The sequence below is a fragment of the Melopsittacus undulatus genome, chromosome 4 (assembly GCF_012275295.1).
Source record: "Melopsittacus undulatus isolate bMelUnd1 chromosome 4, bMelUnd1.mat.Z, whole genome shotgun sequence".
Taxonomy (NCBI): Eukaryota; Metazoa; Chordata; class Aves; order Psittaciformes; family Psittaculidae; genus Melopsittacus; species Melopsittacus undulatus.
Genome location: NC_047530.1, coordinates 101,492,984 through 101,520,812, shown reverse-complemented (window position 1 = coordinate 101,520,812; position 27,829 = coordinate 101,492,984). Strand labels below are relative to the sequence as shown.

The window sequence follows — 27,829 nt, the reverse complement described above, 5'->3', positions numbered from 1 at the left end:
TTACAGCAATAAAACCATTTTAATTGAAGCCATTAAAAAAATCATGTGAGGCAACAGAAACAATAAAATTATACTTAAGAAGGAAGAGCTAGCACTTTCTGAAGAGCTTTAAAACAGCAACAGACACTTTACAAAAGGTTTGAGGGAAGAGAATTTCCAAACTACAGGTACTGTATAAAGGTAACATTAACAGTTATCTTATAAAATACAGCAACAGAGACAAAATGGATATTCAAGCTTCTTCGAAACTAAGCCTTCTGGGGTCTTGGTTAAAATGTATGTTCAAAAACTATTTTAAACAAGGACTAAATACTTCTCATTTCAAATTTACAGGTCCTTGGCATAAACATAGCACTATACACATCTTCCAAACAAGCAGTTAAGTACAGTTTTGCTTAACCATGCGTGGTGTCATCTTCTACAAAGTCTTTGGCCATTTCTGCTGTGATCACATCGATGTGACTAACCTGGTGGAACAAAAAGTAAACAGTTACTGCAATATCTGCTGCAGAGCAAGACAGATTTTTCCTGAAAGCTCCAAGACTCAGCAGCAGGCCTATAACATATTTCTAATTTCCTTTGAAGAACATAACGAGACATCTGTAGATACATGAATTCTTTTTCAGGAAGGAGAGAACTTTTACACAAGATGGTGATATAACTAGAAATCCATTACTGGGTAAGACTGATCCCACTTTGAACTCTTGTTAAATTAATTCTCAAATGCACAACCTGATAAGGTTCCCAGTAAGTGCTGTAACATACTTACCTTGTTTCTGAATTTTACACCATAGAACTTGTCAGCTGACTCAAGCAGTTCAGGCCTGAAAGTTGTTGTAATAAACTGAGCATGTTCAGCTAGCTCCATAATCATATCTAAAAAAGAACACAGGTTTTTTAGTAATGTAAGGTTTTCAATAAAGCAGGATAGGTCTTTATATAAGACAGGCAAAGAATTGGCTATTCCTTATTCAAAGCAAGGTTTTGGTTATTAAAACAAAACACAAATCAAGAAAGGATCCATACCAGCTTTTTAAGTATCATCATTAATTCCAGTATCAACTCTGAGAAATACGGCCACTCAACAAACTCAGTGGGGTATTAAGATTTCTATGATTAAAACCAGAGTAAGCACCCTACCAATGATGCAATGATCTAAACCTTCATCTTTATTAAATGAAACTACACTTAATACCAGGGTTATTTCCACCACACTGAAGTATAGTAAGGAGTCCCTTTAAACATGGTAGACAATACAGAGCTTCTACCTAAAACCAAGTTGATGAAAGCTTCAGAAGACACCAAATTGAAGTCTTATTCTAATAAAGTCTGATTTATTAAAAAAAATGTGCCTTTACAATTAAACGCTTTTACCTTAAACATCAGACATAAGATGACAAGCTACCACCTTCAACCACAACAAAGATGAATAAAAGGCAGACAGGTACCTGAAACAGCTTTTCTGTGCTGAGCATCCAAGGCTTGGTCGATTTCATCAAACAAGTAAAATGGAGCTGGATCACATTTCTGGATAGCAAATATCAAGGCTAGGGCCACCAAGGACTTCTGTCCACCTGAAAGTTGCTGCATTTCTCTCATTTCACCCTGCTTCCCTGTGAATGATACCTAAGAAAACAATGCAACAGCAAGATGCCTTCTAAATATTAAACCATGACATCCCTTCCTATTATAGTAAATAAACAAGACCAATTAAACAGTGCTTTTAAAAAATACACTTAGACAGCAATCTAAACAAGTATTTGGAGTACTCTTGAGTAATGAAACACAAGTATTTTTCCTTACCCTTATGCCAACTCCAGTGAACTGGTCTACAGATGGGACGCTGCTCTGAGATCCAGATCCCCTTTCACTCTCAGTGCTGCCTTCACCTTCATCCTGGGACTGACTCCCCTCCACATCTCCTTTCTTCATCACTAATGTGGCCTTGCCACCAGGGACTAATTTCTGGAATACTTCACTGAAATTTTTTGACACCTAAAAGAGAAACAGTCAATACATCAGCTCATTTTTACACAGTGAAATCCAATGCAAACAACAGCTGGTTTTTTATGTTCACACTACGAGTCTGCTTCAAAGCAGAGACCCACATTCATTGTAAGCAGAATTAGAAGTGAGAAGCATATGCTATACAGAGCTTGATTTAAAAGCATCTAAACCAACTGTTCTTGTATTATGAATTTTTTTTTTCAGGAAAGTGGTAAATTAAAACATAGAATAGCAGCAAAACCAAGTATGATTTATTTCAGTAAACTTCAGATGAGATCTCAGTTAAGCAAATGACCATTTAAGAGAATACTTAACACACTTTGTATTTAAGACTCTTTGTTAACACTCAGGAATTACATTAAATCTGAGGAATGGATTTGGTGCAGAGCTCTTTACCAGACATTTCCCGCTAAAGGCTGTACATAGTACAGATATACTTCCTTTCTGGTGAATCCAAGGCATTTAAAATAAAGCTAGAGTTTTAATACGACCAAGATTATAACCTTGGTAACACAACCTATTTAAAATGCCAGCATATTTCTTTATCAGTATTTAAAATCCTCACAAACCTCATTACATGAGAGCGGCTTCTGCTATTACAGATGTACTTAATATCTGCTGCTACATACAGCTGCTACATCATGGGACAATTTGATTTCAGCCCCAGAATCTTTACAATTGTTGCCATTTTGTTACCTGTTTGAAAGTCAGCTGAATAGCCTCGTACTTCCTGAGCTCAAGGACGTTCATCAGTTCCATGATGGATTTGTAGCCCCTGTCCAGTTCCTCTTGTCTTTTTATCAATTTTTCCTTCTGCTCTGAGAAATTCACAAACTGATCTAAAGCTTTTTTATTCACGTGACTGTATTTCTTCAGTTCTGTATTGCACTGCTCCAGTTTGCGGAATAACTGTAAATGGAAAATGTTGAAGTATCAAAATGATTTGCAGTTCTAGCCACACCTGACATTCAAGATGTTTGTGACAGTAATATTTCAGGTCATGAAACCAAGCACACTTATTACCTGTTTTAAACTTAATGTTTGATATTTTTCAAAAGCCTCCTGTGGAAGTGAACCCAGCTCTCGGATTTTCTTCATGCATTCCTCTTTCTTCTTGAGGAGCATGCCTTGCCTGTTAGTCATTTTTTCAAGCTCTTTCGTATCATGGTTAATGGCATCCATATGCTCCTTTTCCATGTTTTTCCAGCGTTCCATGCTCTTCTGGAGCTCTTTAATTCCTGCTTCTGTTTTGTCAATGGAATTATCCAGATCTGAGATATTGGGTGAGAGCACAAAACCCAAACAGGTAAGTCTTACATGCCTGCATGAAATCAGCAATTATCCAGTCAAGTATTTAGAAAACAAAAAGATAACCTAGAGAAAAATATCAAGTACTACAGAGTAAGACAGAAAGCTCAAAATTCCTTTCTCTTTTTCACCAGACGTATATATGGCTCAAAAAAAAACCCTGACAAAGGTACTAAAGTTATATTGTTAAAGTCTAGATAGAGAAGTAAAAAAACGTTTGAGTCATACAGATGATGCTATTTGCTATTTGTCAGCAACCTGGGTTTAGACAGGTCAGACAAAATTCAAGATCTATATAAGATAATGCTTGTGTGAAGGTTGCTTCAAAAGTATTATGCCCAGAAGCCTGTTATCATCAACACATATTTATTGATATTACAGTGTGCAACTGTGGACACTTCCTTTTACGTAGGACATGCACAAAATCTTGTTTCATTAAAGTAAGTTCCAAAAATCTATTACGCCCTATATAACTACTACAGCACATTTGAAATTAATTATTACACCTCATACTAGGGTCTATTTCTAAACTCAAATATGGTGTGTGTGATCTTTCAAAACCCTGGAGAAAAAGAAATGATGCTACCAACCATCCGACCGTGCCAGTGTATCTTTCACTCGCTTGTTGATAGCCTCAAGTTCCGATGTGGTGGCAGTAAGAACTGTGCCACCTTCTGTTTCTCGAAGCTCATTCAGCTCCTATGGGACAAAGTAAATGATACCAAGCTTCAGCACAGAAGGTAAACAAAAGTGTAAGCCAGACAAACAAGTTATCTTCTGCTACTCTAGAAATAACTCTGTTAAGTATTTTAATACAGTTTTAGAGAATAGTTTGATTTTCAAACCAATCTGTCATGATGATGTCCCTGTTTATATATAGGCTGTGTATTTAGAATGGGATGTGACAAAAATTCACATGCCCAATATACTGTGCTGGAATTTCAGTAAAACACTCAACTCTGCTTGTACAAACGTAAGTAAAACCCACCACTGTTAATGCAGGTAATGAACAACTATTTATCAAATTATTATCATGTTAAAGGCCTGAAAATAAACAGATTGTAAAAGCACATTTAAGAGAAAATCCTTACTTGTTCCACTTGGTCTAAGCGTTTTCTCAGGTTCTCATTGAGATATGTTTCAACTCTTGTGATAATGCCTTCTAGTTTAATTCTCTCATTCAAAAGCTGTCTGTTTTCCTGGGAAAATAAAAAATAAAGTATTAATTGCCTTATCTCACTCCTAAAACCCCATTTTTAACTTGTTAAAAAATAAAGACACAAACCAAACCCTGTTCTTCACACTGTTCTCACACAGAAATGCGCAAAATATCACACAGTTCTTTGGACTGTCACTCTAATGTTTTCAGGTTGAAAAGAACCAAATGGTAAGTATTTGTACAGTTGTTTAGTGTAAAAGTCAACTGTACAAACCAGTAAGTTTCTTAAACTGTATTAGCATATGAATCAAATCCATAAGCCTGGAAAAGCTTTACAGCCTATACTTAAGTAGTACTTTATCTACAACACAGATGTCAGACAAAACCTTCATTTTTCCCTCCCAGGTGCTTAAAGGCATTGTTTTATTTTCCCCAATCTATTCATCATTATTTTCAGATGATACCTAATATTCATTTTTGTAAAGTCCCAAGACCAGGAGCAAGGAAACTAATAATTCTAACATAAGTAGCCATACTTCTCACAAAATACAGCTTCGAAAATTCACCCAGCCTTTGAGAAGAACATGCAAATACACTTTGCAGGTGAGTAAGCTCCAAACATGCCTGCCAACTTCTGTTGAAACACCAATTACACTGTATTCATAAGTGACTTGTCATACAAAAGGACAAAAATAAGTTTGTTGAAAAGAAAGGTACAACATTTAATGGCAAGACATTTTCACTTCCTTACTTGCTGTAGTTGGCGAATTTCATCATTAAGAGCATCCACACGTTTCTGGTCCTCAAGACTGAGCTGAGACAACAAATCAGTCCCCAGTTCTGCTTTTAATGATTCTCTAGTTGACTCCATAGCATGTAAACTTGCCTCCAAGCTCTGCAAACTGCGTTGCTACGGAACAGATATGAGACAGAATCATTCCTCAGAGCAATCTCCAACTTCATATGAATTTTCTGTCTACATAAACGTATTTTGGTGACATATCCCTAGTCATCTTTTCATACTATGATGTTAAACAGAAAGGAAGGCAAGTTTAACAGTAATCTTAGTGAAACAATTATATATAAAACCAGCAACAGCTTTCAGTATCCCCGTACTATACCTTAGGCATAAAGGTCTTTTCAGACTGCTGCCTTTTCTCCTTCAGCATTTTCATCTCTGACAAAATACTGTCTCGAGAGGCTTTAAACTTTCTCTGTTGTGTCTCAATTTGCTGCATTTGGTTCATGAGCTGGTCAATCTCATTGTTAATCCATACCGCGGGCTAAGGAAAATTCCGTCCTTGCTGTGAAAGGCATGTTATACCTACTAGCACCTTCAACTGATATTGTTTGGCATATTCAGCTGCCATCAAAATAAAAAACAACCAAAAGACCCATAAAACCAAAATATTGAGTTGGATGGGAGAAATCAAGAATCATCAACAAAAGTAACCCGGACAACTCATCAACACCAAGAACAAACAAGGAAAGCTTCATTTGGTTGTTCATTTTACAATGTGGCACTCAGAAAAACACAGGGATACATTTGAACTTGTAAGGGAAACTCAGGGCTTACTAAGATTTTGACTTACATGATAGCAAGAAAGATTTCTCAGTTCCAGAAAAGCAGTCCCTCTTAAAAGTTCAATTATACTTGAACCAAAAGGACTACGATCATTTGGTAATTTAACTACAATTAGCGGGAATTCAAGCTCTTAGTTGAATTCCTAGTTACAAAAACCATGCTACCTGTACAATGCACGCTAGGGGTAGGGTTAGTGTTAAAAATACTTTCTGCACAAATCTTTTAAAAACCATATGCCTATGTACTTGTAGTTTAGAAAATACCTAAGGGAAGAGAAAATGCCACACTGAAATACTTAATTGTAGATACACAAAATGGGTCCTGCACATTGCCTACACGGAGTAAGAAGAAGGGTGAAAAGTATCCATTATTGCTGGTGTATGTAAAGCCAGTTGGCAGGTTCAGTCTATTTAAGTTATGTTTAACAGGCCATTTTGACATTCTTCCACTGACTTAACAAGGTACATATGTACTTTTAAAGTTTTGCTAATCAGGTGCAGATCTAAGAACAGGCTTCAGTGTTCTGCTTATCTGCTGCCCAAAAATGTGTCTAATGCACTGCTGTAGGTCAGAAAACAAAGGAATTTAGATCAAGGGGCAGAATGACCTGGATAATGGAGGAAAAAATTGAATAAGCCTCCCTTTTCCCTTTGAGATCCAGTATCTAGAATTCATGCACACTGTAGCATTAAAGGGATTAGAGAAAAAGGTGACAGCTACTTGAATATTTGTACAAAGATGATGAAAAGACTGAACTGTCATGCAGCTCAGAGTTTAATTATAATATAATGCTTTCCATCTCCTCCCCACAGTGCAAGCAGACTATGTAACACACCAATTCAGAACACAAGTACTAAAAATACTGCATGAGTCACATGAAGCAGTGAAAATTAATGCAGATAACAAGGGTATCTGGGTATGGCAGTTACTGCAACAAACCCTAACAGGAATAGAAACCCTCATCCTGTAGAGTTTAACTTCATCTCTAAGCTTTAAAGATCGAAATAAAATTTTAATAGGGACAAATCATTAAAGCTCCTTTCTTCTTGAAGCCTACAATGCCAGACTCTCTGATGCAAGCTACTGGAAAAGGTAAATTCCAATTACTATTTTTCAGTCAAGCTTTCCCAGAATGGAAGTTTCACCAGCAAGTTAACGGGAGTGGTACAGAAACTAAGCAGTGGTATAGAAACTATTTCTTAACTAGCTGAATTAATCTAAAAAACAACGGACGTGCTTTAAAATCTGTTACCTTCACTGGTTATATACCACTTTTCAAAAGCAGGAGTTTTGTTTCTATCAGTTCTTTGTTACTAAAATCCCTACAATGCCATACAGAACCAGGATGTACAAGCAACAGTCAAAATAAATGCCACAACTAACATATAACAAAAGTTAGTAACTTTTTTCCCATGTATTACTGCAAAACTGCAGCTTTCTCATCATGTAAGCTTTCCCCAAGAACAAAAGGATATTTTCAATGTTTCTGCGTAAGTTTTCATTGAGTTTTGCTTCGAGTTCACCAAGTTCTTCTTCTGCCTTTCTAACATCTTTCTGCAGCTCAAGGCGAGACTTTCTGGTATCGTAGTAACCTCCAGTCAAAGCACCGCGGTGGCTGACCTGATCACCTAAGAGCATAACAGACCATTAACTGCAAGCTATACATTGGCCATATGTTCAGAGCACTTTCTACAATACAACTCTTCCAATCAACTAACCTACAGAAGCATCACATCGGTATCAGGAATCACATATATACGTTTACAGTACTTACAGGTGCTGGAGAGGGACTCTACATCAGGGACTGTAGTGACAGGACAAGGGGTAATGGGTTCAAACTTAAACAGGGGAAGTTCAGGTTAGATATATGGAAGAAGTTCTTTACTGTGAGGCTGGTGAGGCACTGGCACAGGGTGCCCAAAGAAGTGGTAAATCACTGGCAGTGTTGAAGGCCAGGCTGGACAGAGCCTTGGGTGACATGTTCTGAGGTGTCTCTGCCCAAGGCAGACTGGAACTGGATGATGTTAAGGTCCTTCCCAACCCAAATAATTCTATGATTCTATATTCAGTTTGAAGTGCATTTCCTTTCTCAAGACCAATGCAGATTTAGAATCATGGAATCATAGAACAGTTACTTTTGTCAAGGACCTTAAGATCATCCAGTTCCAACCCCCCCACCATGGACAGGGACACCAAAATTAGGAAAAAAAAAAAAAAAAAAAAGAGAAAAGAACAAAAGCAGTCTCCCACTACCACAAATTATGCAGTCGAGTTTCCCACATCTGGGGAAATTGCAGGGGTCAGCACACCCAGAGTGCAAGGGATGACCCTCACCCTGGGAAAACCACCTGCTCGATCATGTTGTCTCCCCTGCCAGATAAGTATGACCTCCTTCTATGATCTCCTTTAAAAATTACCTACATTTTTTTGCTTGTTCTGAATTAACTTCTGAAACCATGCAGCTCTAAGGAAAAAGATATCTCGATGATGGGGAAAATGCAAACATCTAGCACTACCAGTTAAAAAAAAAAAAAACCACATAGTAATCTCAGATCTTCTGTGAGAGGGACAAGGGAGCTAAGTAACTAGCAGCATCTGTGGCTTGTAGAGTATGCTGTTCCTGAAAAATTAATCATTTCCTTCTCAGGCATCCTTAGGAAGTTTTTCATATTGACTTTGAGACAAAAAGACAACAGTAAGACTACAGGGCATCTGCCCTCCAGGCAACTGAATAGAGACACACATTACTTCAGAGAACATAACATCCAAATGTGTCTGGTACAGAGAAGAATTCACTTTGCACTTCTCAGTAATTAAGACTGCATATTCACACCCTAAACACTAGTTTGAGTTTGTGGGAAATAAATGCCTGTTAAATTGGATAAACTCAGACCTAACCTGCTCTATAATTTGAAGGATGGAGGGATATATCTACCAATTTTAGATCATAAGAAATGTTTAATGAGCCTCACATGTCACGGATTGTGTTTTTACAATAAATGACTCATTAAATTGCAGTATTTACCTTCCAGAGTAATACAATCCATAGTGAAAGCTCTGGCCAGCTGGGTAGACACTTCCATGCTACGACAAATTAGAGTCTTTCCAAAAACATGTTTGAAAGCTTTGTCAAATCTTGGATTGTATCTCAGTTTACTGATCATAGGAATGGCATCCTGAAATGACAGTGATTTTAATGAGAAGAACATACTGATACAAATACAGCACGTATATTGCAACTAATTCATATATCAGTATCCAAGAGATCCCTGGAAAAAAGGAATTACCACCAAGAGCAAAAATGGAATACACTCTAGCCTGAAAGTTTAGCATAGCATATTCACTGGCTTCACAGTCAATAATCTTCTCAAATGAAGACTTCTGGGGCTGTGTGTATCATTATTTACATACAAGATGTCAAACCCTGATCCCAAAAGCACAATAATGTGAATGATACATTGGAAAAAAACAGCTGTCATTTGGTAGAGGGATGACACACTGATTAAACATTCCCAGGGAACACAAATACTCTATGGAAATCAAGTGCAAGCTTTGGCAATTTTAACGTTTAATGATAGGCTTGAGCCTTAAGTTGACCAAGAGTGTGTCATGAATCTTATCTGAAGATTGAGCACTCCAATTGCTACTGAGACAATTCAGTAAGGATCACAAATTGGTAGTAAAAATGCTTTCCACTAAAGAAATTATTCCTTTCTATATAGGGCAGGACACAAACATTAACAGAGTTTTCCTAGCAGAGCCCTTCCAAAATAAGCACACTACGAGTATGCTTCCTTTTTTTTTCCCTGTATTTATCTAAGGGGAAAAAAAGAATCTATTTTAAACATCTTATTCTACCATGAGTATCGGAGGAAGCAGCCAACATTTACACAACTCACTGCTAAAACTTCAAGTAAGAGCAGGTAATTTCTTGCAATTATTTCAGAACTACTTTTAAATGGTTATCACTAAAGGTTTATTTATGCATTTTTAAATCTAAGAAACCCCAACTCATTTTCAGTAACTTTGACAAATTGTCCATAATTGTAACACCTAACATGGCTCTTCAGATTTGCCCATGGCAGGAGGCTACAATAAAATTCTACCACTTTTTAGTACCATTTATTTACTTACAAAGGTGAAGTTAAACTTTAAGGAGCAAATACCTCGTAAGAAAGTATTTTCCTACAGCAGAGGTTTTTTTATGCTGAGAAGCATACATTAGAAGTATTTTATTACAGACATTCACCAGCAAACCAATTGGTGGGCAATAAGCAATACACACAATTCCAAACATCGGGCTTTGTAATTCTCAAGTAGAGGAAGGAACTTAAACTCACATTAGTCTCAGGATAAGCAGTATCTCTCACATCTAGCTTGTTCAGAGGGAGGAAAGTAACTTCTCCAGGAAGGTTCATTTTGTTAAATTCCATTAGGATCTTTGTACTGACCTCATCAGAATCCACAATGTGATAAAACAACCTAATTAACAAGCCCAACAAATAAGCAAAACTTTAACGTGCTGAAAGCAGTAATATATTTCTGTGGGAAGAGGAAGCATCAGGTACCAGCAAGTAACAAATATAAAGCTGTATTCCACTTTCTCTCTGAGTCCATGCCTTAGAATAAGCAAGTGGATGCACTCTATTCACTTCCATTAAAATGGGATTAGCCAAGAATTTCACACTCCACCCTCCAGTCACAAAAGCAGTTCAGTATGCATACAGTCTGTGTGCACAGCCTTTTTTGGCTCCACTGCAAACCTTGTATCAATATACAATATTCATCCCTCTCTCATGGATTTAGAGAGTTTGCATCTTATGCCTCTCTACACCATTAACAGAGACCACATCTACCTCTAGTGCATGACTGGGACTAGCAGCAGAGGGACTGAAAGAAGCTACCTTTCTTTTGCAAGCTGAGCTACAATTTGTTACTGGTTTTGTAAATCATGGTGCACAGGAGAATGTAGAGAACTGTGAAGCACTTTGACGATACACCTTTATTCATGCAGACATAGATGAGGGATATAGAAGAGGGACAGCACTTCACATTACAGTAGCATCAACATTTCTTTGTGATAGTCTGCAAGAACATGTCACCTCTGTCCTCTTACCTGCCCTGATGCCGCTATCTACATTTCATGAAAGCAAGAATTTGTATGACTACTCATGAATTAAAACAGGAGACTGATCACTCAAAAAGACAATTTGTATTGATTTGAAGCGTCAAAAGCTGCAGGAAGTCATGGGTCACCCATCAGGCACTTCCTTCTGGAACATACATTACACGCAGACTCATTGACACTCAAAGTCTTTTCAGACAGCTTTTAAATAGCAAGTTGACAGTTAAAGAGATCATTCACATCCATGAGATTCTCTACTGTAAGTGAAATAATTCTTACTGACTGTTAACCATTAAAACATTAGCACTGCTTACTGTAGAATTCATCACATTGGAAGATGCCACCCATTTTATTCAATATGGCTCAGCCTCACCATCGTCCTTTGGGGAAGTTTCAGTAGTGTGGGTCTGGGGCCTTTTTTTAAGGGTCTTTGTGTTGTTTTGGTTTAGGTATTGGGTTTTTCTTTAGACAAGATCAAGAGCAGCTAGACTCATTTTTAAATAGGCAGAATTCTTCCTAGCTCCTTCTCAAAAAAGCAGCAGTACAATCATGCTGTACAGAAGGCACTTTAACCAAAAACAGACAAGAGCTCAAATTCAAAAGAATAAAGATTTCAGTACCACCTGGCACCAATAACTAAGTGTCACACAGCAGCTGCTTTAGCTTAAGTTTTACTTAAGAGCATAGTTACCTGTTCCCTGCAGTAACTTCAACACAGGTGTAGAAAGCTGGTTCACATTCAAAGTTATTCATCACAATGCCATGATAGCCATTTAGAACATGCTGGTTTATGCCTTTTCGACGAAAGTGCTCCAAAACTTTGTTTATGCTGTCTATCCCATTCAGAATAGCCTGTTAAAATACAACTCATTATTGTACTGCAATTAAGAGATGTAGAAGTCATGTCCGTTTTACCTTTATAAAAGTTCTAGCCTGCTTTTTGTCAAGTTTCTGCTAACTAATCCATAGCTCTAACGGCACATACTTCAATATGGAAGATACTTTCAATATCAGTCCACTATTTTCAGGGCCTTTTTTTTTTTCTTTAAGCAAAAAGAAATCAAAAGTACATGTTTCCTATTTTTGGCTCTCTCCTCAATGACCCTGACCTTACAAAACTAATTTCCAAGGAGTTCTAGAGCTACAAATATTTGAAGAATTCCACTCACAAATATAATTTGTCCATCTTAAATATGACATTAAGACCACAACCAAAAGAAGTAACTGTCATTTCAGATATGACTATGACTTGTCCTTTGAGAAGAAAAGCTTCCACAAGGAATTCTCAAATACATGGGATATTACCTTTCCTGTTGCTGCTCTGAGAAGCTGCTGTTTCTTTTCTAAATCCTCTCGCTTTGCAGCGAGAGCTTGTTGCTCTGCATTCTCTTCTCTCCACAGATAACTACAGAATAAAAGAAAACATTTTAACTGTGAATGAAGTCTGAAGATTTTTTTACTATTATTATTCTCAAAGACTGCTCATCTAAGGGGAATGATAAGTGCAGGAGTTCGTACATGGCCAGATTTCAAAAACATACCTACATGCCATGTTAACAACTACACAGTTGGGGTCCTTCACATTAAGTGAGATTCAGATATATTTCAATTAGTTACTAACTTTCTTTCACTCTGTAGTTCATCCTTTTTATTTTTCACTTCATAGTATTTTCTGTCCAGTTCTTCAACACGCGCCTTCACTTCGTTAAGATCCTGGTCCAGTTTCTAATAAAAGAACAGAACACTGTGAAAATACAACTCGCTCTGCTAAAAAAAAAAACAAAACAAAAAAACCCACAAACAACAGCAACAACAACAAAAAAAAAAAATCTTTCTTTTATTCAATACTAAATTACTACTGAAAATTTAGAAACAATTCCTACAGATGTCTTAAACAATTTACAAGAAACTGAAAAACCACTAAGAATAAATGTATCTTTGTAAGGAAGCAGTAACAAGGTAACATTATCAAACAGACTACAAGACAGGTACTAAGTTGAACTGTGCCTGTGGCTATTTACAGGGAAACGTCTCAGTTATGGCAAGGAACTAACTCCAAACAGTAACTTAACACACACATAAGTGTAATCATGCTCTGAAATAGCATTTGTGATAGGAACACGTATACCAGTCTTGCGTACCATGCCATACTGCTGTTAGTCAAAATTCTGCAGCAGTACTAGTACTTTACCACAGCTCCTGTCAGCAGCGTGCTGTTTAAGCCAATGCACAGACACTCTTCCCTTTCTCATTTAACACTTGCCATTTTCCAAGAAGCTCAAGGCTAGCACTCAGATGTTTTCATAGTTGTCTGTATACAAAAGGACTAGCTATATTCTCAAAGCATTGCCAAGTTTTTCCAACATAACTTTCCAAGCTCTCACCCAAGACACCTCCCCTTTGAACAACAGAAGTTCTACACCACTTAGTCTAAGCATCAATCAACCAAGATATGCTTCTAACAGGAATCAAAGCCCTCTTCTAATTTAACCTCTTAAATTCTACAGAACTCCTATTGAGCAGTACAATTACAGCGTCAGTATTAAATGCCATCTCTTTCATTCACCAACTCAGAGAATCATAACTTTGCTAATTCAAACAGTATCTTGGTAGAACACCACTGTCTTTGTACATTCCTAGACCATCAGGCTGATCCTCCATTTTGGTAGATATATTACACAAAGACCAAGAGCACTGTCTCTCAGCACAACATAGTGGCACTGGAGCTCTCCTATCATAAGTGCAGGAGTTTTCACTCCTGTGGCTCCAAGCAGGAGTGACATTTCTGGATTATACTGCTCTGTTTCCACTGCAAGAGCTGTTTCTGAATAAAAATTCACATCCAAAAGTTACACAGATAATACTTAGACAGATGAATCTTCTAACATGCAACTTCTAACCAGCCACAGTCATGCAAAGATGCAGTGTCTACAGCACAGTTTAACAAATCTTCTGTTTAGGGAAAATTAAAAAGAAGAGTGAAAACAACCAATACAGACGACACTTCAGGGAAAATACCAGAAGTCAATACACAGCAATGGAATGCAGTGCTAGAGGGAGTTTAGCATTTATCTGCAGATGTCTTCACTTTGTAAAAGATTACACCCAACCAGAAAGTCTCAAATTCCTTATAAACAGGCACTAAAAATCTCACTGTCCAAGACTGAGCATTTAACCTTTCTCTCAAAAATGCTGACAATTCACTGATAACTTACACTGTACTGTTCCAAGTTTTTCTCCTTGTTTGCCTCTGTATCCTCTAAATCTTTGTGTATAGCTGCAATCTGCCGCTTCTTGTCATTGATGGCTTGATCTAAAGACTTTAGTTCTTTCTTTATCCACTTATCCCTTTCTTCTTTGGAAGTAAACTGGCTTCCTCGACCTTGTTTTGCGTAAAGATCTGTTCTTTCCTGCGTAGCCTGTGCAAGTCTATTTTGAGAAGGGAAAGACATGCTGTATTATAGAGAAATCATGAATTTAAAAGCAAGCATTAAGAATTACCATAAGAATTTCCAAGAAGTGTCAAACCAGGCTCTAAAATTTAAGCCCCAAATCATCAACAAAAAGAACAGGATCACATTATAAACCATAAAATTATCCAGAAGACTTCACAAAACAGGAAGCCCAGAAAAACGGTTAAGCTTAAAAGTTAATGTTACCAAACACCATTCCCCCGCAATCATAAGGGTAGCTTTTTACAGACTATCTGTATGTACATATAGCTACCCCACTCTCAGGCAACAAGTACAACTCTTAGTTAACCGCACATATGCATAGTATAGACAGTATCTTTAAAAAATGCTGTGACTCCCCACTGTAGAATGCTACAGACCTAGCAATTCCCCTCTCTTCTCTTTCTTTTACGCTGTTGAATTTTGGCTCCGTTTCTGCTAATTCTTTCTGCTTCTCCTCAATTTTCTCCAGAAGCTTTTGCCTCTCTTTTAACAGCCTTTTCTGAAAGTCAAACAAAGCAGTATTTAAAGTTAGGTAATATCAGGAACTGTACTATTAAATTCACACTTCTAAAGAATAATTTAATAGTGAGATGCCACTGCTTCTCTGATGCTACACTGTTTCAATGTGTAACAGAAGTGAATTCAGTTCTAATCAGGACAGTAAAGAGGAATGAAGCAAAGCATTCTCAAGAAGCTAAACTACGCAAGCAAGGAAGGTCTGTATGCCAAACAACTGAGTTTATATTAGTTCTACAAACAAAACCCTCCTTGCATCACTTAATATAAAAAAAATTATACGTGTTTTATTTTGCAATATGCAGGGTGATAAATAAGGGATCATAACACAGAAGTCTATGTCTACATCTCTTAGAAGCACATTAAGGACATCGTAAAAACTAAGACATCTGTTCAGCAAACCTTAGAAGATAATGAAAGGCAGCAGTCTAAAACAAAATCTTAAATGTACAAGTAGGCTATCTCACACCAATAGCATTTTAAAACTTCACTGCTATTACGTACTCTTTGTTCACTGTTGCCAGCTAATTCATCCTGCAGGTCTTTAGCCTTCAGCTCTAATTTAGTCCTCTGTTTAATCTGTTCCTGTCTTTCAGCACTAAGTTGTTCTTTCTCTTCTTTCATTGCCGAAATCTTTGTCTTCAGTTCTCGAACTTGCCGTTCTATTTCCTAGGCAAAGTATGTAGTGCATTAAACACACTTCAGTATCAACAAAACCCCACAAGATTGTTATTAAGTAGATTGAGATCCATTAAAAGTAGGATGAAAACATTAAATAGAATTTAACATGGCTTTAGACCACCTCCACCACCCTCAAGAAAACCCACAAAGCAAAACACACCTCTGAAGAGCCCTTGTTAGAAGTATTCTTACCTCCATTTTATCTCTAGCATCTTGCTGTGCATCTCTCAGCTGCCTGGATTTCTCTCCACTTGTCTCTCGTTTGGCAGACAGCTGTATGGAAATATCACCAATAGCTTAAGTAACAAGATTCTGGCTTAGTAGTAGTTCCAAGAAGAATATAATTTGTTAAATTAGTGAAGAACACTGACAGGATTCTACTGCGGAATGTAAAGAAAAGCGTCAAAAAGCAAATCAACAGCTAATGTTGTATTTTGCATTAGACAAGCTATTTCACCTCATCGAGCTTAGCTCGGGTTTCATTCAGCTCCTGATTATAAATGGTATATTCCAATGCTCTCCTCATTTTATCCCATTTCTGGTACTGCGCCAGCTCTTCTTTCTCCTCTTCTAGGGTATGCAGTCGCTCTTCAATGTATTTCAACAACTCGTTGATCTTTTCTCGCTTGCCCTCTTTAGAAAACATGACAAGATTGAAGTTCAGTTAAACACCAATACATTCCCATGCCTTTAGAGCTAGTGAATCTCCTTTAATTATTATTTCTCAACAGTTATGAAATTTGAAAAGGAGAACCCATGTCCAGAAGTTCTCCAAAAAAACATCCCAACAGCAGAACTGTTACTACTAGTTATGTAAAGCATGTACGCAGGCATATACTCTGTTGGCTCACACACTTAAAATGGTTATAGACTACATTACATAAACTTCAGTGTTTGCCCAGCTGATTTTTGGATCACTGCTAGGTGGCATCACTTTTGGGTTGTGAACAGCATAAAGATCCCTATTAGCTCTGCTAAAAAGTTTCAGTAATAAGAGCACACACAAAGTCACTATTAAACCTTTATAGATAACATACCACAAGTAAAACCTATCTAGCAATTAGCTTTACTGAAAAAGCCATAAACCTTTAGTCAACATAGTTACTGTGGCATAAACCATTCATTTATTAAACAATTTTTACCTGTTTCTTTCATTAGTGAAATACTCTCTTCTTTGCGCTCATCATACACTCTTGTACCAGCTACTTCTCTTAGTAACTTCAGTCTTTGAGAGTCAGGTGCTGTGGCCATCTGGTTTATCTGAAAATTCAAGATCAATGATTTCAATAGCCTGCTCTAGATGCATGGCTGAACAAGAGATCAAAGACTACACATTTTTTGCTGTGCCTGCTTGCCTGAGGTTTTGGCAAGAAGATTCAGATATCTAGTATATACTATACTATTTTTCTTTTGAGGCAATTACTTTAGGATAGCAACTACTCTGCTTATAATGAATTTTGTTGGGCTTCAAATGGTACCAGTTACTGCCAAAACTCAAGATACTAGTGTTAATGCACACTGTAGAGGTCAGTACCCACTCAAAACTATGTGTGAAGAAACTCAAGTTTGGGCTTTTAAGTCCTGCTGCTAAACTAAATAGTTTAAATGACTCCATAAAGCCACACCAAAATGTAGGGCTTATAAATCTTGGGATAATTCACATCATGAAACACTCATTAATCCAACATTAAATCAGTCATACAACCAAACCCAATGAAAAATTCACTTCCCTTCATCACAATTTCAGTGGTTGCATCTTTTTGTAGGAAGGTAACTGTTTCTAATTTTTATTATATTAAAGCCAGTATGTGTTGTGGCAGTAAGAGTCATATGCACCAATCCCCACTACATTCATATGACTTTCAGCTGAAGTTTTCTTCCAAATACACAAGTTCAGCTGACTAGGAAAATTTATCCTGATAAACATCTGAGAGACTGTACTGCTAGGTCAGCATCTCTGCCATCAAGTACTCCTCAAATCTTCTTCATTCCCCTTTGAAGTATGCCTTTCAGTAATCTTCTGAAGCTGACAGTTATCACTGGCTCCACAGTGTCCCACCCTGTGTGCCTGCTGTCTCCAGACCTTTGCTCTTTGAAAGCCCTGGTAAGCTACTTGGGTCTTGAAGACCAGGCCATGCTGTGAGCCCATTCCCTGCTGTGTCTTCACTTTTGGTACTTCCAAATATATTTCCATTCATCGTCCACCGACAGCATTTTTAGCCTCATGGAATTTTCTTCAATTACTTTATTGCCTCATCTTAAGGCCCAAAAATCTATAGACTTACACTGAAATAGTGATAGAAATTAAGGTTGTTATTCAAGTATACAGAAAAGCATGAGACTGCAAAGATTATAATGAAAAAAACCCACTGCTCTAAACATTAACATTACAGACATTAAAACTTTTTTTTTTCTTAAAAAGGACATAAACTACTAAACCACTAATATTTGCAAAAGCAGCATCTACAAGAACTGCTTCAAACTAAAATGGATTTAGGTTTTGTTCTGCAATAATGAAACTAAGTCTGGCATTCAGGAAACAGGATATTCTTGATAGCAATTTCTTCCACTTTGTGAAGAAGACTCTTACCTTTCCTTGTTTGACAATATAGTAGGGATTACTGCGAGAAAATCCAGCACTTTCAAGAAGATTCATTACATCATTTTTCCTGAAATGTTATTGTGAAACTATTAAAAACACTCATGGTAAAAGTGACAGCTGTAAAAATTCAGTCTCACAACTAAAAACTATCACAACTATCCAACACATGCTATAATCACTTTATGTAATGCATGCTCTGTTCAAAGAAGCTTCTTTACTTGACAATAGATTATTCAAAAAGTAAGTAAGAACAAAAACAGAAAACTATCAAAAATACTATAGCGTTAGAGAGATTAAGAAAGAAGCACCCTGAAGCAAAGCTGGGCAAATACAGGTAAAGATACTACATGGAAGGATAGGATATGAAGCAACCTGAAGTCTGGTAACTTTTCTAGTTAAAAAAAACCCTGAGAGAAATACTATATAAGCACTTATACATTATGTTAATGACTGGATTAAACTGTAAATACAAAGTCTGCAGTCTACTGCACAAGGACTGATGTCTTTGCTGTCAAACTACCAGTACTCAGTATTATACAACTGAATAAATTTATTTCAGGCTGGAGATGCAAGTATTTGGTTTGACTAAAGAATTTCACAGAAATACTGCTAGTTGCATTCAGCTAAGGAAAAGAAGTACCTACGTCACCATTTTCTTGTCTAAGAAATACTGGTCCTTCTTGGCTCCAATGACTCTGCGAAGTGACACTTCCTCTTTATCAATCTTAAGGAAACAAAACCCAGTAAATTCAACTGCTTGCAGTAAGTTCGTATAACTAATGCAGAACATTTATGGCACTTTCTACCAAAAGTGACTGAGACACTGAACAGGTTGTCCAGGGAAGATGTGAATTCTCCATCCTTGGCAGTGTTCAAGGCCAGGTTGGACAGAGCCTTGGAGCTAAATAATCTTAAGGTCCTTTCCAACCCCAATCATTCCAAGATTCTATAAAAGCTGTTATTGTAACAAATACTTCTGTAATCCTGAGATTACCAGAGTCTGAAATTATGGTCTATTTCCCAAGTATCATTTTCAACTTACCGGCAGCCTGTTGTCCGAATTGTCAAAAATAATTTCCACAAAGGCTGAGATAACACGAGGGCCTGTACCTTCCTAAGAAAGGAGATATTTTGGTTAGATAATTTCCACCTTAGAAGGATTTTGAGCTCATTCACCTCCCCTTTTTCCTGACAACCCCACTGCCCCCTTTACTTCCAAGGATTTGCTATGTAAGATCCAATACCTATTTTTTATTTCTGAAAGTCTGGACTACATATTCACCAGCATGCATTATCAGCTTAGTGTATTACTTTGTAATAAATTCCCCTTTGCCAAAGGGAAACAAAAAATGTTTAAGGATGCTTTTGAAATAATTTGCTTCAAACAGCCACAGCCCAGCAACTTACCATTTCTGTAGTAACATTCAAATGCATTAGCTTATTCTTTAGTCTTGGTGTTATACAGCTTCACTTACATGCAACAAAGCCAGTCTCTGCTCTGGGCGAAGATGACTAAACTCATCACTGAGGACAAACTGAATTGCTGCAATAAAATAGTAAAGAAACAGATTTATTCTTTCCTTCAGGGAGATATGCAGCAGTTTCTTTAACTCAAAACATACTGTTTTCCTGCTGTATAGTACAGTCATGACACTGCTAATATCTTACAATGTCACTTAATTAACTTTGTCACTCAGCCTGCTGCACAACAGAATTAGTCTCATTGTCACCACTGCAACTGTTCTACTGCAAAAGCTTTAACAATGCTGCACAAGTAGGAATTCATGAGCTTTGCTCTACAAATACACAGCACACAGGCTAAAAATCTTGCTAAAATACTTAACACTTGACAATTTATACAGACTACCATCACAAAGCTACCAACACCTCTGACTGGCACCTTTGCTCCTCCACTGATGCATCAACCCCACAAAATCCTCCTCATAACATTAAATTAAAAGGTTGCATAAGCTGTGCCATACTGGTATGGAACCCGTTCAGAATTTAGTCACTAAGAATGTCTTGACCAACTGCAAATATCACAATCAGCTTTCAAAGAGGGGCGACTTTTAGAATCAGTTCCCTCCTGTAAATACTTTGTCATTTATAAGTCCTAGAAGGCCCTTAGTATGAGAGGCTGAATACCAGGGAAAAAATGGAAGGTAAGTATCAAACAAGTGCATTGACATCTGCCCTCAGTCACTGTCAAATAACTACCAGTCTGTCACTCCTTGTTGAGGTGGAATATTTGGTAAACCAACTTCAGGCAAAACCAGAGAAACCTGGTAGCATCAGCATCCCCATGCTATCATATTAAGAAATCCATGCTCACCATAAAAGAAGTTGCTTTTCCCAGATCCATTTCTTCCCACTGAAAATTAAAACACAAAATACAACCTCAAGTTGACACAGGTTAACATTGCTGCATTAAATGTTGCATATGCATATTAAAGAACAGAACCCAAACATAATACAGCAAATAAAAATTTCAAGGGAATGAAGCAAACTTAGTAAGTGGATTACTTAGTCAGTGTCTGAGAAGAGAGCAGCCCTTTCCCCACTCAAACACATTACAATGATTTACAAACTCCAGCACTACTCCACAGTCAATCCTACTTATTCCCATCCTTTTCTTTTTAATACTAATCTCCTGGTGCCATAAGAACAGTAGACCTAAATCAAATTCTTCTGGGCACTGCACCAATTTTTATATTTAACCAAAGGAAAACACATGCCTTTTATGAATTTCAGGTAGCTGATTCAGCAATGTTTTGTTTGAAAAAAAAGAGAAAAAAATTAAAGTAGTACTATTTCTATTTAAAAAAACAAAGGCAGAAGAACACTATACTATATACAGTAACCGTGATGTGTTTCAGCAGAGCTCAATGTCTTATCTTTAAGATCAGCACCTACTGCTTTAGTGTTTGAACTGCCTGCCTTCCAACAGTAATGAACATCCCAGGCTTTTCATCCCTTCTTGCCTTCATGCCCTCTTGATTCACCTCATCCCCAAAAATACTTGGGATTGCTATAAGGTCTTTAAAAAGGCAAAAAAAAATTAAGCCAGATTTTTTTTACCTTTTAAAAACACAAATACATGGATAGATTTAGCTCCTGCTGAAGTAACATTATGGAATAGGACACACTATTCAAGTCATAGCCACTTTTTTCCACTCTCAGTGTAAATCCTGACTGCTATGTTTTTATGTCCAAAATTGACAGTTTCTGTAGAGTCAGCAGTCTCAAAGTTGCTGCACAATCACTAAAGTCAATGCAAATAAAAAGGCATGACAAGGCATCGACGGGCAAAAAAAAAAAAAAAACAGAAGAGGCTTGAGACTGGTGGACAGCAACATACTGATAGTTTAGGTGTTACTGATGAAGCTAACACTTTCAAACTTACACTTTTTGACAGGCCACATTCCAGGAATTCATCCCTTCAAAGCTGGAAGAAAGAGGATCATCTTCTCTGCAGCCATTTACAGTAGCCAGTGTGCTTGCTTATTAAAAATGATCATGCTTCCACACACATACACAAAGAATCCTGTCCAAACTCCCTGCTGCTGTTCCTGCAAGGACAGCCTTTAAAGGGGGCCTAGCTGATAAGAGATCTGCACATACGAAAAAAACCTCACTCAAATTCTGCAGTCAGACATACTATTGTCACCATAAAAGCAAACAGTACCATTACTTTGCTTTGTGAGTGGAATATACCTCGTGACATGTTACAGGTAACTGAAAGGAAGTTTCTGAAATTGAAAATACAGTCAACAAATGTAGGCAGATTATTAAAAACTATGAAGGACTCTGATATGAACATTATCTGAAAGAACAGTGTACTTCCAGTTATGTTAAGTATCAAACTTACCAATGACATTGTGCTTTGAGCTGAATGGGTCCACAATGGTTTGGTCCCTGTAGCTTCGAAAGCCCTGAATGATCACCTAATGAGAAGAGAGTTATTTTAATAAAGTTCTCTCTGTTCTTGAGGTTTTGGACTATAAGATTTTACAGAATATTTCCTGTCAATTGTATCTGATCTCCCCCACCCTTCCCACATGCACTTCAACCTTCCAGCTCATCAGCAACTTGTATCATAGAACTTGCCCCTCACCTAAGCATCACTTTAGGGACAGATTTTTCTCCCCACATTACAAGAGATGCTGGGACTTTTCTAGGCCAAAGCACAGTGAAAGTTCCAAGAGTCTTTTTGTAACAAACCACACAAGAAAATTTATTTGTATCAGATATTACATACAGGAAAGAAAGCCCCAGTATAACAAATACTTACCCTAAAGGGTCAGATTTACAGTTAATTTTTATAATGCAATCCACACGCAGCCTGAGAATTGTATTTGCAAACTCTCCAAGCAGAGCAATTGCAGACTGCAATAATTATACCAGGCTCTAGTTATTTTATATGCAATACAATCTTATGCTGTTTTACTGAGCAACCTAAAGGGAAAAGTTAAAAAAGCAAAATACCTTGGTTCCACTGAATTTACTTCCTAAATGGACAAATACAAACCTACACAACTAACTTCAGGAGCCACATGGCAAACTAGAAGCAGCATGTCAAATTCCAACTCTTCCATTACAATGGAGGCCAAGGAACATAGAAAGTACAGAATGACAATATCCTAATACTTGTGTGCTACGTAGCAGCAAAGTGGTCCAACATCCAGCACACATATTCAAGCATTAAGCAACCTTCTCCAAATATTAAAGCTGAAATACTATACAGCAGCTCTGCTCATTAACACATCAGTCACTTGAAACTTTTCATGTTTGCAGATCTCTCAGCAAGAACACTTACAAAAGGACTAGAGACGACATTTTATCATTGTCATTCACCCAGCTCTTCCCCAAAAGAAGCAAGATATTGTTCAAATAATGCCAGTGTTTCACCGTGACAGCTATCATGAACTTGTTAAGGAAGACAGCAAAGCATCTTACAAAATATTTCTTACTGCTGAAACTTAGAATATGAAATTATTTAGCCTTTGGTTTGTTTGTAAAGGTGTATGGTCCCATCTCCATTTTCTGTTTTCTTTCACATCTTCGAATATAGTCCATATTCCAGAAGATGAGCATTATACTTGGTACCTGAGAAGCACATACAAAAGAGCAAAAAGCCTAGAAGTAATACTGTACACATTAAAGCAAGCCTTTCCCCCCTACTACAAAAGCCTGCATTAACTGTATACCTGAGCAACTTAAGAAACAAGTACCTTCAAATCGCTGGCATAAGACTGGTAGCATGCTATAGAAATAGTGGGGAAAAAATCCTGTCTATAAAGTTCAATTGACAAAAGACTAGGAGAAGAAAATGCCCTGATTTATTCACACCAAGTTTGGTCTTAAGTCTTTCTCCCATTATGTGACAGCCCATTATCAAGGATTATCACAGAAAACTCCTCTTACCACCTGTTTGTACTAATGGATTAAAGCCATCTCATTAATACCAAATGAAAATGCCATGTCAGACAGCAAATCAAACACTGGAGTTCATAAAAATCGAAACGAAATAAACCTTAAAGACATTAACTAACTTTTAGTCAGACATCACAGAGCCATTCTCTTCCCAGGCAGTATGGCTTGTCAAATCCTCTTTGCAAGATTGTTACTACAATCTGAAGCTAAGTATGCAAGTGGGCAGAAAACTACTAACCCTTGTCCATCAAACATCAGACCTAAGCAACAGCAATTTTGGAAAAGGAAGAGTCTTCCAATATAACTTCCTCCAATACCTTGCCTATCTAAACCTTTTTGAATTGCAACTGTCTGTGCTCCCTCTCCTTGGGCAAGACAGAGTTTTCATTTCATACATGTACTCATATTGGAAGTCATTAAGGATTTCAGAATTTAATGGACCAAACTACAGAAAGTTTAAGACAATGCATGAACTGAAGTCACTGTGGCTGTGAACTGAGACCCCATCCTCCCTAATCAGCCTGCCTCATCTCCAGATGATAGCAGCAATAGCAAACTCTGCCTCAGTACCAGTGGCTTTCAAAGGAAAAAGTGGAACAACAAATCTCACTCAGGTCTTGCCACCAACCCCAGGCCTCTAGGCCACAGCAACTATGTTCACTTACTCTGATTTTTTAAAAATAAATAATAATAGTAATTAAAAAAGACCCAAACACAGACTGAGCGCTTTGGCAAACAATGCTGCTTCCTGACAGACCATATTTCAAGCAGGAAAATAATCTCTAGTATTTTTATAGTTTACCTGAAAACCTCTACACAAAGGTAAACCCAACCCAATAAGGTCATTATTTCTTGGATACTCCTATAGAAGCACAAAATTCTACTACTCACATACTCAGGCACCAAAAGGGTGCCAATACAGGGAGACTGAACATCATTTCAGCCCCTCAAAGTTTTTTCCTAGATAGTTTCTCATTTCATCCACCCTACATATTCTGAAGCCTCATAACTTCTTTATTGCCTTGTATAGCCTCGGAGTAAGACTTAAATAGTTTAAACTTTAACTCCAGAAATTATTTTTGGGAAGCAACAAAATAAGGGATACTGATAGAACTACATTCACCCTTATCTCCTTCATTCTCATGTCCACACCTTCTTACACTTCTATAGCTCCCTGAACAGTATTGGTTATCGGTGACCTAAATTTTTTTCCAGATGAAACTTACTTCCCCTGTTCTGACATAATTTGGACTCCTTACTCTGATTCTATGTATCTTCACTACTACTTACTACTTTTGTGTAATTCAAACCTGAAAACCAAGAATTCTTATTCAAAGAATTTAATGCAATGCGCGCACCTGCAATGACAAAGTGATTTACTAAAACACGATCAAAAGACATTTGGAACACTCCCTGGACAGCCAAACAGTTGATGAAAACCAGGGTTTTATGTAGAACACGCATTTTCAAACACGATACAGTATTCATCTTAATCGAGTTGCAGGCTGTCAGAAAGACAGGTCAATTTTGAGCCCACTGAGAAATGAGAATCCATGCATAGGCAATGGTATGAAAGTAGCCATAAAAATTCAACTATAGTATACTATGCAAAAATATACTATAGAAGTAAAATTGATGATCGCCTTAATCTCAAAAGCAGTTTGGAAGAGGTCCGTACAACGATCTTCTTTCTAACTGAACGATAGCTGCAGATTGCTCATCAGGGACAAAATATATAACAGGTTGTATGGTCCGTGCCCGGGGGCCTAAGGCATCACAAACAATAACTGTTTTCTCCTGGTAAGGGGGCAGACAGAACCAGTTTTAATTCACACCCAAAACACAGACACATTTCCTCAATGAAACCATATGCAGATACAAAACAAAGAAAAAAAAAAAGAAAAAAAAGAAAGAGAAGCCACAACTTTAACAGCTGAACGACTGAAAAATGCCGCCGAACGGCTTAGGAGAGCCCTTCGTCTACAAGCCCCCAACCTTAGGCCACGGCCAGGACGACAGGGCTGCCCCATCCAAAGGGCCCCGCAAAGCCCGCCAAGTTTTACAAGGGCCTCCCCCACCGCCACTTCACAGCTGCATTCACTGAAGCTAGCCACGGGAACCGGCGGAGGCCGAGCACCCGCTAGCCTACATGGCGGGACTGTCTGGACTGGGCCGGGGATGCTTCCCCTCAGCAAGAACTGCGGTCCCGACCCACAGGACAGCGGCAAACCAAGCACAGGCCTTCGGGCCAGCCACCAAAAAGCGAACCTCTTGCTGCGGGTTAGAACCCGGCCCTGCCGCTCACCCCGAGGCGAAGACCCCCTCAGTACCGCGCAGAGCAGGCCGGGCCAAACCCAGCCAACCAGGCGCAGGCCGCGCCGCACAGGCGGGAGGCTCAGACCCCGCCAGCTTACCTGTTTGATGTACATGTCTGCGATGGAAGGAGGGGCCCGGCCTGGTGCCTCCTGCCGCCGCACGACCCACCCTCACGGTCTCTTCCCGGTACGAGCACTCGGCGCGACCCCGGGTCGCCGCCTCCTGTCACCCCTTCAGACCCCCCAGCACCCTGCCCCGCTCACCCCTCACGCAAACAAAATGGCGGCGGAGCCTCCCCCGTCCCGACCTGGCGCGAACCATTCATCACCAAATGGAGGGGGAGACGAGGAGCAGAAAGCGCAGCTCTGCTCCGCCAGAGAAGGAATACTACAAAAGGCAAAGGGAGTTCCCTTTCTCTCAGCTCCTAAAGTGCTTCATTGCCCTTTTAGAAAGCGGTGTGCAGCGGGGAAGGCGGGTGCTGCGTCCTCTCGCAGTAGCGATCCCCCCTAAGGAGCTGTGAAAAGTGGTTTCTGTCCCTGAGGGGCGGGTTGGGCGCCAAAGGCAAGCGTGCGCCGAGAGGGGGAAAGCGGCGCTGGCGGCGGGGCGCGGAACCGCCAGCCTGCAGGGGGCGCTGCCGGGCCGGGGGCGGGTGGAGGCCGGGGGGAGCAGCGCGGTGCTCTGCCCGGTCCCTTCCTGAGGTGCAGGGACAGTGAGCGTAAAACAAAACCTTCCTCTCAAACCCTGTCGTTTATGTGAGGATCTAGAAATAAATAAACCTGTTTAAAAAGAGGCGTTGGGGGCTGGGCCCCACCGTGTCCCCTCACCCAGCCGTCCCACCAGGCCTGAGGGTCGCAGCCTGCCCGCATGGCGGCAGGGCCCTGAGGTGTGTTGGCCCGTCAGGTTTAGCTGATTTACATCCGGTTTTGCTCTTCATTCCTTCACACTGTACCAACTCCAGTGCTTGAGTCTGTTCTCACTCCTTTATCTCCCAGAGAGCCGCTATTCAGCTCCCGAAAGGAGCTGTCAAACATACAAAACAAGCAAAGAAAAGGAAGAAAAACATTCATTTTCTTTTAATCTCCTTCAGTTACAGTAATTTCAGGTGTTATTGTGACAACAGTAGGGGCTCGACGTCCCAGAGAAAACACAATCTTCAGGTTGACAGTGCTCCTTAAAAATGCAGCTGTAGCCAGCATTACTCTGTATGCTGCAGAATTCCTGTTCTGATCCCCTTAACACTAATAAAGAGTAGATTTAAACACAACTGTCTAGTTCCTACCTCTCCTAGAATAATAGGTGGGTAAGTTATTTCCTTGCCACAATAGGAAAATCTCACTCCCAATCATTCTTAATTGCAATGTAGTGAAATGATTTTACTAGCAGCCCATCAGGAGGCTTTTAGAACAGGTTTCACCTCCACCTTTGTTGTTTCTTCATAAAGCCCTTAAATTGCATGAAAAACTAAAGCATTCAATGATTGTACCACAAACAGTTTCAGAATTAAAACCTCCTGCCTGACTGCTCTGTATTTACATTTCAATAGCTCACTTCAATGGGACTTGGGGGGGGGGGGAAGGGGGAATATTTTCTCTATTTTAATTTTTTCTTCATCACCTTCTTTGATTAATTGAAATTTTAGGAT

General features: G+C 38.6%; 1 protein-coding gene and 1 non-coding gene across 2 annotated transcripts; both read right to left on the bottom strand.

Moving 5' to 3' along the window:
• SMC3 (structural maintenance of chromosomes 3) lies at positions 1 to 26,430 on the bottom strand. The gene is made up of 29 exons (XM_005154531.3): positions 26,286 to 26,430; positions 22,307 to 22,382; positions 20,771 to 20,809; positions 19,914 to 19,981; positions 19,481 to 19,552; positions 19,083 to 19,162; positions 18,427 to 18,505; positions 16,979 to 17,096; positions 16,294 to 16,469; positions 16,029 to 16,109; positions 15,660 to 15,824; positions 15,017 to 15,138; positions 14,400 to 14,613; positions 12,806 to 12,909; positions 12,490 to 12,589; positions 11,876 to 12,036; positions 10,400 to 10,541; positions 9,085 to 9,235; positions 7,535 to 7,687; positions 5,596 to 5,747; positions 5,226 to 5,384; positions 4,407 to 4,514; positions 3,906 to 4,014; positions 3,031 to 3,278; positions 2,704 to 2,916; positions 1,804 to 1,995; positions 1,449 to 1,626; positions 770 to 876; positions 1 to 467 (listed from the first exon to the last, which is right to left on the bottom strand). Exons 1-29 carry the CDS (start codon positions 26,298 to 26,300, stop codon positions 396 to 398), a joined length of 3,654 nt encoding a protein of 1,217 aa, XP_005154588.1. The 5' UTR covers positions 26,301 to 26,430; the 3' UTR covers positions 1 to 395.
• LOC115947378 (U1 spliceosomal RNA) lies at positions 8,281 to 8,444 on the bottom strand. Its single transcript, XR_004081300.2, has one exon. It is a non-coding gene; the product is annotated as a U1 spliceosomal RNA (small nuclear RNA).
• Positions 26,431 to 27,829: the final 1,399 nt, after the last annotated feature.

Excerpts from the sequence above, each read along its gene's own strand:
- SMC3 (XM_005154531.3), bottom strand. Across the intron at positions 16,470-16,978 it reads TTCACTAATGAAAGAAACAG|AGGGCAAGCGAGAAAAGATC; the intron begins GTAAAAATTGTT and ends TGTTTTCTAAAG. Across the intron at positions 10,542-11,875 it reads GAAGTTACTGCAGGGAACAG|GTTGTTTTATCACATTGTGG; the intron begins GTAACTATGCTC and ends CTTGTTAATTAG.